Here is a 12639-nt window from a genome sequence, read left to right as displayed (position 1 = left end):
TGTAAATATCCAGTCTATCTGCTTTCTGAGCTTTAGGCTTTAAGGACTGTGGACAGTGCATCTTCATTGTTCATTTAAAAGATTTCTCGTTTTCCATACAATATTTTATATATGCTGAAAAGGACAGAAGACAACATGACACCCTGCACCAATCCTCAAGATTTAATACATATTAATATGTTACCATGTTTGTTTCAGATCTCTACTTAAACAATTTTTAAAAAAATGTTTACATAGACAACAGAAACCCTCTAAGCCCTCTTTTCCTTTCCCTTCCCTCCTCCTTCAGAGGTAACTACTTTCTTGAGTTGCTGTATAATTTTACTATAGATCAGTAAACAACATATAGTAATGTTTTACATATTTTTAGATGGTGCCCTATTGTATCTTTTTAGAATATACTGTTGTCATCTAACATTATATTTTAGATGTTTATTAATATTGACACATTTCAATGTAGTCCATTTGTTTTCATTACTCTCTGAGAGTCCACTGTGTAAATAAAAAGTTTTATCTTGTTTTACATTGCACTTTATGCAACTTAAAAACTCCTGGTATAGTTTAAGTCCATTATGTCACATTTATTCATTTCATACTGGTCGTGGAGACTCTGATCACAGTTCTTGGTGTAAAAATGGATCCTTAGACATTCCATTTTATCCAGAACAAATAATAATTATACTGGGCAGTGAAAGAAAATTTGTTACTTTTGTTCCTAGTGCTTCTGTTGGGAAGGTGATCTATTAATGTGGCTTGGTGGCATGTACTAGATTCTAAGTTCCTAAAAACCAGAGGTGAGATCTTCCTCAGCTCCACATCTCTGCTTTCCATTGCTCTGCACAGAGTCAGTTCTCAATAAACGTTTGTGACACTTTTACTTTCAGGGCTCTCATAACCCTACATATATTTGAAAAGTTGATGGCCAGCAATTTTCAAAATTTCACTATAAAAAATATAATTTTATTTATTTATTTTGGCTGTGCTGGATCTCCATTGCTGTGCAGGCTTTTCTCTAGGTGTGGAGAGTGGGGGCTACTGTCCACTTGGGGCGTGCAGGCTTCTCATTGTGGTGGCTTCTCTTCTTGTGGAGCACTGGCTCTGTGGGATGTGGGCTTCAGTGTTTGTGGCATGTGGGCTCCGTAGTTGCAGTTCCCAGGTTCTAGAGCACAGGTTCCATAGTTGTGGTCCATAGGCTTAGTTGCTCTGCAGCATGTGGGATCTTCCCAGACCAGGGATCAAACACTCATCTCCTGCATGATCAGGCAGATCCTTTATGATTGAGCCACAGGGAAGCCCAGACTTGCACTTTTAGATTTTATCTCTCTGATCTGCCTCTTGAGAAACCTATATGCAGGACAGGAAGCAACAGTTAGAACTGGACATGGAACAACAGACTGGTTCCAAATAGGAAAAGGAGTATGTCAAGGCTGTATATTGTCACCCTGCTGATTTAACTTATGCAGAGTACATCATGAGAAACGCTGGGCTGGAAGAAGCACAAGCTGGAATCAAGATTGATGGGAGAAATATCAATAACCTCAGATATACATATGACACCACCCTTATGGCAGAAAGTAAAGGGGAACTAAATAGCCTCTTGATCAAAGTGAAAGAAGAGACTGAAAAAGTAGGCTTAAAGCTCAACATTCAGAAAACGAAGATCATGGTATCCCGTCCCATCACTTCATGGGAAATAGATGAGGAAACAGTGGAAACAGTGTCAGACTTTATTTTTGGGGGCTCCAAAATCACTGCAGATGGTAATTGCAGCCATGAAATTAAAAGATGCTTACTCCTTGGAAGGAAAGTTATGACCAACCTAGATAGCATATTCAAAAGCAGAGACATTGCTTTGCCAACAAAGGTCCATCTAGTCAAGGCTATGGTTTTTCCAGTAGTCATGTATGGATGTGAGAGTTGGACTGTGAAGAAAGCTGAGCGCCGAAGAATTGATGCTTTTGAATTGTGGTGTTGGAGAAGACTGTTGAGAGTCCCTTGGACTGCAAGGAGATTCAACCAGTCCATTCTAAAGGAGATCAGTCCTGGGTGTTCTTTGGAAGGACCGATGATAAAGCTGAAATTCCAATACTTTGGCCACCTGATGTGAAGAGTTGACTCATTGGAAAAGACTCTGATGCTGGGAGGGGTTGGGGGCAGGAGGAGAAGGGGATGACAGAGGATGAGATGGCTGGATGGCATCACCAACTTGATGGACATGAGTTTGGGTGAACTCCGGGAGTTGGTGGTGGACAGGGAGGCTTGGCGTGCTGCGGTTCATGGGGTGGCAAAGAGTTGGACACGACTGAGCAACTGAATTGAACTGGACTGAATGCCTTTAAGGGCTTCCCTGGTGGCTCAGTGGTTACAGAATCCCTTTGCCGATACAGGAGATGTGAGTTTGATCCCTGGGTCAGGAAGATTCCTTGGAGAAGGAAATGGCAACCCACTCCAGTGTTCTTGCCTGGGAAATCCTGTGGACAGAGGAGCCTGGCGGCTACAGTCCATAGGAGTCACCAAAGAGTTGGACATGACTTAGTGACTAAAAAACTACAACAATGTCTTTAAAGTTTCCCATTTTACCACTTGATTCAGAAATGTAATTAAGAACAATTAAAAAGCAAGGTATGTGACAACAATTTGTAGAATATATTGCTAATTGCCTAATACACTCTCTGTATATTTATAAAATATATTTGTATTTATATATGTGAAGAAATATATGTGTATTTTTTGTATATATAGTTTATCTGTAGGAGGATGGATAAGTAACTAGCAACTCTAAGCACCCAGGGAGAACTCCATGTCTGAGGACACAGATGAGAAGACTTTTAGAGCCTCTTGTGCCTTTTCAGTTTTAAACTGTGTGAATGTACTATCTAATCAAAAGTTAGTTAAATTAAAATTATTTTTTAAAAATAATTCTCCCCTTAAAAAAAGGATTTTTACCATTATTACACTTCAAAAAAAAAAAAAAAGATTTAGCTTTTTTCTTTAAAAAACTTTTGGTCTTAGTAACATTATTGTATTTTTTTCATAGTTTGTGTAATATGGCTACTTTCACTTTTGGTAGAATAACCTTTGAATTATCTGATAAGCACTAAGCATTTTAGAATTGCCAGATAGAAAGTTTACTATTCTAAAATAAATACAAATTTACCAACCATTTGGTTGGTAAAAAAAATCCATTTGCTTTGCCTCATCTAGCAAATTAAATATCATCAGCAATTTATTCAGCTCAAATTTAATGAGTGGAAGAAGATTTACGTACAAGAACACTTAGGCCAGCTGGTTTTGGAAAAATATCTTTGTCTCTTTGGTTAGGCAGTGCTTGTGGGAAAAGAAAATGTGAAAGTGTTAGTCGCTCAGTTGTGTCTGACTCTTTGTAACCCCATGGACTGTAGCCCACCAGGCTCCTCTGTCCATGGGATTCTTCAGGCAAGAAAACTGGAGTGGGTAGCCATTCCCTTCTCCAGAGGATCTTCCCTGCTCAGGCATTGAAGCCTGGTCTCCTTCATTGTAGGCAGATTCTTTACCTTCTGAGCCATAGCTAGTGCTTAGACCTTACAAATACAACTCTCTTGACAGAATGTTCATTACACTATATTATAAATGCTTTCCACTGGGTGGAATTAGTTCTTACTGGAGATTATAAATTCTGAGTGGGCCTAATGATGGGCAGTTTGTGTGATTATAGAAGTTCCAGCATAAGAGAGATGAGGTATCAACAGCAGAAGGTTACTGGCAGTATTTCCACTGAGTTTGGGTCTACCTTGATTGAAAAGGCAGCTCCCCTTTTATTGGCACCCTTACTCAAGCTTCTCTGGATTCCTGATCACAAATTCTAAATGTTGATACACTTCCTGAGACTTAAGCATTGAGATTAGTCCATGAAGTTAAACTTTACATTGATACAAGGAAGTTTTAAAAACTCCATGAAACAACTCTTACACCTTGTCCCTGGTTTTTACTTTTTGAACTGAGAGTACAGGATGGTGGGGGATAGGGGGGCAGAGGAGTTGAGCAGTAGTAGGTGGCTCAGTGGTAAAGAATCCACCTGCCAAGCAGGAGTCTCGGGTTTGATCCCTGGGTTGAGGTGATTGCCTGGAAAAGGAAATGGCAGCCCACTCCAATATTCTTGCAGGGGAAATCCCATGGACAGAGGAGCCTGGAGGGCTATAGTCCATGTGGTCACAAAGAGTTGCACATGACTTAGCAACTAAACAACAACAATATATGTGTATGGTAGGCCACAGTGCTCAGAGGGAGGCAGTGATGAAAAGGGGTGGAGCAGGGAGGAATTGAGGTTTATGTGAAGGCTTTCCAGAAGAGGTGATGCTCAGACTGATTTTAAAGGCTGTGGAAGAATACAGGCAAGAGGGAAAGGAAGTTTTAGGCAGAGGAACGTGCATCTAAAAAGGCACAGAAATATGAAGACCCACTGGTTGAACTACATGCACTTCAGCATGGCTTTGGCTCAGAGTAAGGGTAATTATAATGGTTGGAAGAGTGGACTAGGTCCAGATCTGCAATTTGGAATTTATCCATAGGTGATATATGTTTAGCAATGTAATCAGGTTTACAAACTTGGAGAGATCACCCTGAAAGTTTGTGGGAGTCAGGGCAAGACCAGAGACAGGTAATCCACTTTGAGGGGCTTCCCAGATGGCCCTAGTGGTAAAGAACTCGCCTGCCAATGCAGGAGACACGAGAGACACGGGTTTGATTCCCTGGGTCTGGAAGATGCCCTGAAGGAGGACATGGCAACCCACTCCAGTATTCTTGCCTGGAGAATCCCAGGGGCAGAGGAGCCTGGCAGACTACAGTCCATGGGGTCACAAAAGAGTCGGACACAACTTAGACTAAACAACAATCCACTTTGACAGCTATTAGAATTGTTCTGACCTGAGGTCAGGTATTGGACTAGGAGATGTCCTGGTGGGTGGGGATGGAGAGGAGATAGATTTGAAAGATATTCAGAAGGTAGAATTGACAGGGCTGAGGAAGTACTGGGTGAGGAACAGAGAAGACAAGCATGTCAAGGCATTTGGATGAATGGGATTTCATAATGGAGTTAGAGAATAAGGAAGGAGGAACAGGTTTGGAAAAGAAAATGAGTTCCATCTGGGACAGTGACTTTGAGGTGCCTATGGGGAAGGAGATAGCTGGTAGGCATTTGGAGTTGTCAACTTTGTAGGCACTGGCTAGGGATGTGAATGAGGCCTTGAAGATAGGGGGTTTTGTTTTGTCTTCCTCATCTTTTCCTCAGCACTAATCACAGTGCTTTGTGTGTAGTGTGAGAATGAGTAACTCATTTGTTATAGGATGTGCTCTTGAATCTTGGGGAAGTAATTTCCTCCCCCAAGGCTTGTCTTTCTCTTTCTGCAAGTGGGGAAGTTGAACTAAATCAGTGGCTCTCAACCAAACTTTTGCTTTAGTCTGGTATGTTGGGATTGATTGTGAGGAATGGCAAGTGATTTTTAATTAATAATAAAGAGCTGATGTTTGCTTGCCTTTTAAATGAGAGATGATTTGTTACTCTTTCCAGACAAACCATACAAAATGGTCACAAGCTTTTGCTTAAAGGGAGAATTCTACACTTGACAGCTAAGTCACAGTGTTATTAGTGAGTTTGTTTAATGTTCCCATTTTGGTTCAATCAAGCTTGTCCAGCTATAGCGTCTAAATAAAGTTAGACTTGATTACAGACCATATTCTAAAGAACTGATTAGTTGCTTTTAACCAGTGCAATTAGATTACCATAAAAGGGGGGAAAGGAGCCCATAAAATTAAAACAAAACTATCTTTTCCTCACCAAAAAAAAAAAACAAAAAGAGAGAGAGAGAAACAGTCACACCCTGCAACTAATCCTGACAACCACCTTCATTCACAGTGGTGGTGGTTCAGTCACCAAGTTGTGTTTGACTCTTCCTACCCCGTGGACTGTAGTCCACCAGGCTCCTCTGTCCGTGGGACTTCCAGGCAGGAATGCTAGAGTGGGTTGCCATTTCCTTCTCCAGGAGCTTTATACTTAAACCATGATGGGGAAAATGAATAAAAGCAGAAAGAGGCTATTGCTTTTAAACGTTTCACCACAATCCAAATGATACTTCTAGCCTCTGCTCATGCTAATTTACAACAGTGAATGAGGACAAGACATAGATTTGCTAATGTGCATTTAATCAGCAAAGGACTGGCAGTGTCTGGGCTTTTATTCTGTAATATTTCTAAGACTGTGTCCATTAAATGCAAACAAAAAAGGAAGAAGTCTTGGCAGAACAGCGGAAGTGATGCATACTTGATGATCAATGGATTTAAATATTATCTGTGGCATACAGCCTAGTCCATGCTTCAGCTGTTTCTATGGCTTGGGCTTCGTTGGTCTTCCACTGCTCCGCTACATCATTTGTTAATGGATCATCTGGGCTGGGAGCACTTAACAAAGACTGGATTGATAGCAGAACTATGCACATCTGCAATGCTGGGGACTACTTGTCTTTCAAAATATCTAAACATTCTTCCCAACTTTTCTACATTCGGATGATAGATTCTGGTCATGAAACATACTTTGGGGGCTGCCATTGGGTATTCATTTGAAGGAATGGTTCAGGTTTAAAAGTCCCTCCCTTTATCACTATACTTAATGATGGTTAAAGATTTAAGACTGCAAAATTTTATGTTTATATCTTGGATCTATCATTCTGATTATAAATAAACTTTTTGTCTCTGTAATGTCTTATTATTGAAGTACAGTTGAACAATATGTTAATTACTGTTGTACAGCAAAGTGATTCAGTTATACATACATATGTTCTTTTCATATTCTCTTCCATTATGGTTTATCACAGGATATTAATTTTTATTTTTGCAACTTCAGGAACTCTATTTTCAGAACCTCTCAAAAAGAAAACAAATCATGGAGAAGAAAGAGAATAACCGGAAGCTTCGGGTTTGTGTTGCTACTTGCAACCGTGCTGATTATTCTAAACTTGCCCCCATCATGTTTGGCATTAAAATGGAACCTGAGTTCTTTGAACTTGACGTGGTGGTACTTGGCTCTCACCTGATAGATGACTATGGGTAAGATGAAAGCATTTTCTTATGATATTCTTCATCGCAACATGGTGTACTACTGAGAACTTGGGTCCTGGAGCCATGTGGACCCAGCTTCAAACGCCAGTCCTACCACTTAGTTTTTAGGTGGCCTTGGAGGAGTTGCCTAGCACTTCTGAGCTTCAGGTTCCTCAGTTATAAAACAGTAGGAACTTGTATTGCAGGTTACTGTGAAGAATGGAGATAGTGACATAAAATGTCTATACAGGGATGCTGCCTATTAGATGCTAGTAAATTATAGCCATTATTATTACTATTATTTGCTACTACATTCAGAAATGCCATTTATAAATGTATATTGTGTGACTATAATGTGATTTTATATAATCTGTTTTGTGAGTTCTAATGCTAATCCTACATGAAAAAACTGTATAAAGTAGTAGATACTGAATAGGATTTAAAAAATCTAATCTATAAGATAAAGTAGAATTACCATTACCATTGATACTTATTTTGATGACATTAGGTTTGTTATTGATCACAGTCTAAATATGAAAGATGAAACTTGGGAAATCTTTCAGGGAGCAGAAAGAATGTATATACCAAAGATGAACATTGATTTTGTTATGTGTTAATAATAAAGTGGCTTTAGTGCACCCTTGTGGCATGAAAACATTAATGCAGCCTCTGAAGAAGGTAAAAAATACAATATGAAAGAAGCTTGTGTTAAGGTAAAATTGTCTTTTTCAGACTGTCCTTTAACAATAAGATAATGACAGCAAAAACAAAAACCTGCTTCCAAAAACAAATTTGGCAATTTGCTATAAGAAAACACTTTTAAAGACTAGAGAAGAAACTTATGGATAGCTTAAAAGTTCATAGATTTTTAAAATGTGAAATGAATTTTGGCTATCTAAGAAAATCCGCTTGAGTGTTCTTACATTGTTAAACAGAAATTGGACAAAGTAGAAGAGAAAGTTTAGTTACAAACTGAGGTAAAAATCTAAGTGTGTTCTTTTACTTCTTTGAGAAAAGTTTGGCAGAAGACTGGTAGGGGAGAGGCTTTCAAAGAGATGGCAGTAGGTCTCTTACCTGCCTGCCACAGTAATTAAGGGGGAAGGTAGTGTTTGTCAGGTGAGACTGTCAAAATGGAAACTTGACTGGTACTGGAAATACTTGTCTGTAGTGTATTCTCGCACAAGAAACTGGTTGCTCATGGGGAGAAGCACTGGATAACTGGAAAACAAAAGTGAGAAGTAGCCTTTTCACTTATAACCCTTTGTATACTGAGTTTTAAACCATGTGATTATACTATTTAAGAAGACATTAGGGCTTCCCTGGTGGCTAAGTGGTAAAGAATTCACCCGCCACTGCAGGAGATGTGGGTTTGATCCCTGGTCAGGGAAGATCCCACATGCCATGGAGCAGCTAAGCCTTTGTGCCACAACTCTTGAGCCTGTGCTTAGAGCCAGGTAACTGCAACTACTGAAGCCCAAGTGCCCTAGAGCCCACGCTCCACAACAGGAGAAGCCACCACAGTGAGAGAAGCCTGAGCGCTGCAGCTAGAGGAAAGCCCACGCAGCAACGAAGACCCAGCACACCAAAAAATAATACGTAAATAAAAACTATAGGGAAAAAAGAAGACGTTAAATCAACAGAAGCAGTTAGCTACCTTTCTACCTCAGCTAGTTGAATTTTTTTAAAAAAACATCATTTTTATACTCCTAAGAATTGGGCAAAAAAATTCAAATGAATAACAGACTCCTTAGGAATTCATTGGTTCATTTATTCAGCACATTTTTTTTTTCAGATTGGTGTTATAGGTTTTTTTTTGTTTTTTGAAGTATAGTTGATTACAATGTTGTGCTAATTTCTGCTATATAGCAAAGTGACTCAGTTATATGCACATATACATTCTTTTTTGTATTCTTTTCCATTATCCCAGGAAATTGGATATTGTTCCCTGTGCTATATATACAGTAGGATCTTGTTGTTTATCCATTCTAAATGTAATAGTTTGCATTTACTAACCCCAGCCTTTCAGTCCATCCCTCTGCCTTCCCTGATCGCCCTGGCAACCACAAGTCTATTCTGTTTGTCTGTGAGTCTGGTTTTTGTAGATAGGTTCATCTGTGCCATATTTCATTTCATTTATTAATTTGACCACACCATGTGGGCTTATGGGATCTTAGTTCCCTGACTAGGGATTGAATCCTGACCCTCAGCAGTGAAAGCACCAAGTTCTAACCACTGGACTGCCCAGAAATTCCCTGAATTACCTATTTCTTCTTGATTCAATTTTGGTGGGCTCTATGTTTTGTATGTTTCTAGAAATTTGCCCATTCTTCTGAGTGTCAAATTTGTTGGCATATAATTGTTCATAGTATTCTCTTAGGGGTTTTTGTATTTTGTGGTATTAGTTGAGATTTCTCCTTTTATATTTCTAATTTTTCAAAAATTTGAGTTCTGTCTTTCTTTTTGGTGAGCCTGGCTAAAGATTTGTCAGTTTTGTTTGCCCTTTGAAAGAATCAGCTCTTGGTTTTACTGATTTTTTTTTTTCAATTGTTTTTTTAAATCTCTATTTTATTTCCTCTCTGATAAATTTATATTTTATTTCCTTCATTCTGCTGACTTTAGGTTTTGTTTGTTCTTTTTCTAATTATTTTAGGTGGTAGGTTAGGTTGTTCATTTGAGCTTTTTCTTGTTTTTTTTGAGGAAGACCTGTATTGCTATGAACTTTCCTCTAAGAACTACTTTTGCTGCATCCCATAGATTTTTGTATAGTTGTGTTTTCATTGTCATTTGTCTCAAGGTATTTTTTAATTGTTTTGATTTTCTCACTTACCCCCCCCACCTTTTTGTAGTAGCATGTCGTTTAGTATCCATGAAATCATTTTTTCTCCTCTTTTCTTATAATTGATTTCTAGTTTTGTGCTTTATTTCAAAGGGATTTTGATTATGGTTCCTGATTCAGATGGTTAGGTATGAACATTCTGTAGGTAGGACAGTCTCAGAATTAAAGCTGTGTTGCAATCTTAGAAGACATACCTGCCAGAGCTTTCCAAATTTGGTAAAAAAACAACCCCAGAAAAACCCAACATTGATGTACATATACAGAAAGGTCAACAACCCTTAATAGATAAATACAAAGAAAACTACACGTAGACATAGCTTAGTCAGTTTGCCGAAGACAAGAAAATCTTGAAAGCATCAAGACCAAAAATTACATTTCTTACAGGGGAACTAATGATAAGAATAATTAACTCACTGACAGTGGAGGCCAGAAGACAATGGAACATCTTTAATGTGCTCAGAAAAGGGGAAAAAACCTCTGCTAACACAGAGTTTTTGCATCCAGTGAAAGTACCTTTTAAAAATAAAGTTGAAGTAAAGATATTTTCAAGAAAAGCTAAGCAAATTATCACCAGCAGGTATGTGCTGCTAAAAATGCTAAGGCAGATGCTTGAAACTGAAGAGAAATGATACCTGTTGGGAACTTAGATCTACAGGAAGAAGTAACTACAAATGGTAAAATACATGCATATATATAAAAGAAAGAATGCCTTTAAAAAATAGATTTTAGTTTTTAGAATAGTGTTAAGTCCTGCGGCAAAACTGAGCAGGAGGTACAGAAGTTACCCATATACCTCTCTTCCTCTATACATGCATAACACCCCCCACTGTTGGCATCCCCTACCATACCTCATTGGTACATATTGTTCAAACGATGCACCTCCACTGACACATCATTATTACTCAAAGTCATAGTTTAATTGGTTCGAATTGGTGGTGTAAGTTCTATGGGTTTGGACAAATGTATATTGATACGTATCTACCGTTATAGTATCACAGAGTCATTTCACTGTTCAGTTCAGTCAACCAGTTGTGTCCAACTCTTTGTGACCCCATGGACTACAGCATGCCAGGCCTCCTTGTCCATCACCAGTTTCCAGAGTTTACTCAAACTCATATCCGTTGAGTCGGTGATACTGTCCAACCATCTCATCCTCTGTCATCCCCTTCTCCTGCCTTCAATCTTTCCCAGCATCAGGGTCTTTTCAAATGAGTCAGTTCTTTGCATCACCTAGCCAAAGTATTGGAGTTTCAGCTTCAGCATCCGTCCTTCCAGTGAATATTCAGGACTTATTTCCTTTAGGGTGGACTGGTTGGATCTCCTTGCAGTCCAAGGGACTCTCAAGAGTCTTCTCCAACACCACAGTTCAAAAGCATCAATTCTTCAGTGCTCATTTCACTGTTCACTGCCTCCCAAATCATCTCCTCTACCCATTCACCCCTTCCTCTCCCCCAACCTGTTTCCTGGCAGTAACTGATCTTTTTACCATTTCCATAGATTTTTTGCCTTTTCCAGAATGTCATATGTTTGAATATCCTATATTATGTAGCCTCTTCTTTCGTTTAGTAATATGCTTTTGAGTTTCTTTTATGTATTTTCATAGCTTGATAGTCATTTCAGTGCTGAATAATATTGCATTGTGTGGATGTATGATAGTTTATTTCTGCATTTTCTTACTGAAGGATATTTTGATTGCTTCCAAGTATTGGCAATTATGAATAAAGCATATTTTTGTAGATTTTTGTGTAATGTAAGTTTTCAGCTCCTTTAGGTAGATCAAGGAGCATGATTGCTCCTTGTAAAAAAGTATGTTTAGTTTTGCAAGAAACTGACAAACTATCTTCCAAAATGGCTGTATCATTTTGTATTCCCCCAACAGTAAATGAGAATTCCTGTTGCTCCATATCATTGCCAGAATTTAGTGTTGTCAGTGTTCTGGATTTTGTCCATTCTAATAGGTGTGTAGCAGTATCTCTTTTTAATTTGCATTTCCTTGATGACACATAATGTGGAGCATCTTTTCATATGCTTATTTGCCATCTTTGTATCATCTTTGGTTTAACCCATTTTTAAATTGGGTTGTTTATTGTTGAGTTTTAAGCTCAGGGGCCAAACAAGAAATCCTAAGGGAAATTAGAAAATATTTTGACCTAAATAAATATTACAGTGTATCAAAATTTGTGGGTATAGGTTAATCAGGGCTTATGGGGAAATTTATCATTTTAAATATTAATACTTATGTGAAAAACGAGGTTAGAGGTTAGTTAAGGATCCATTTCCACTTTAATAAACAAGAAAGAAAATGAAGCCCAAAGTAAGTAGAAGGGAGGACCAAGGGCCAATAGAGTCAAAATCAATGAAATGTAAAAGTAGACTAAACAATAAAGAAAGTTAATTGAGCTAAAAGTTATTTGTTTAAAATAATAAAATCAACAAGCTTCTGCAGAACAAGGAAGGGGTAACACAGAAATTACCAACATAGGATAACAAAGAGGATGTCACTACTGATCTCAGCCATTAAAAGAATAAAAGGAGGATATTAGGCCAGTAAATTGACAATCAATTTAGACGAAATAGACAAGCTTTTGAAAAATACAGCTTACAGTATTTTTTTCTACAGAAAAGATAGAAAATCTCAATAGTTTTATATTAAAGAAATTTGGTTCATTATCAAACCCTATAAAAATAACTTCCTACAGAGAGACCTTCACTTTTGAATCCTATCAAACATTTAA

At 38.2% G+C, this 12639-nt stretch overlaps 1 protein-coding gene across 6 annotated transcripts in view; it reads left to right on the top strand.

Moving 5' to 3' along the window:
* GNE (glucosamine (UDP-N-acetyl)-2-epimerase/N-acetylmannosamine kinase) overlaps positions 1–12639 on the top strand; it is a 58579-nt gene that overhangs the window by 18989 nt on the left and 26951 nt on the right. For 4 of the 6 annotated variants that reach the window (XR_009738071.1, XM_061425641.1, XM_061425644.1 and 1 more), the window contains exon 2: positions 6875–7077. The exons of the other annotated variants lie outside the window; for them this stretch is intronic. Coding sequence is in view for 3 of the 4 variants with exons in the window: in XM_061425641.1 (XP_061281625.1) it covers positions 6875–7077 (203 nt within the window). In the remaining variant the exon portion in view is untranslated. The remainder of the gene's footprint in view (positions 1–6874; positions 7078–12639) is intronic. 6 annotated transcript variants of the gene reach the window in all.

Source organism: Bos javanicus, chromosome 8 (genome assembly GCF_032452875.1).
Source record: "Bos javanicus breed banteng chromosome 8, ARS-OSU_banteng_1.0, whole genome shotgun sequence".
NCBI lineage: Eukaryota > Metazoa > Chordata > Mammalia > Artiodactyla > Bovidae > Bos > Bos javanicus.
This window is presented reverse-complemented; position numbering and strand designations above follow the sequence as displayed.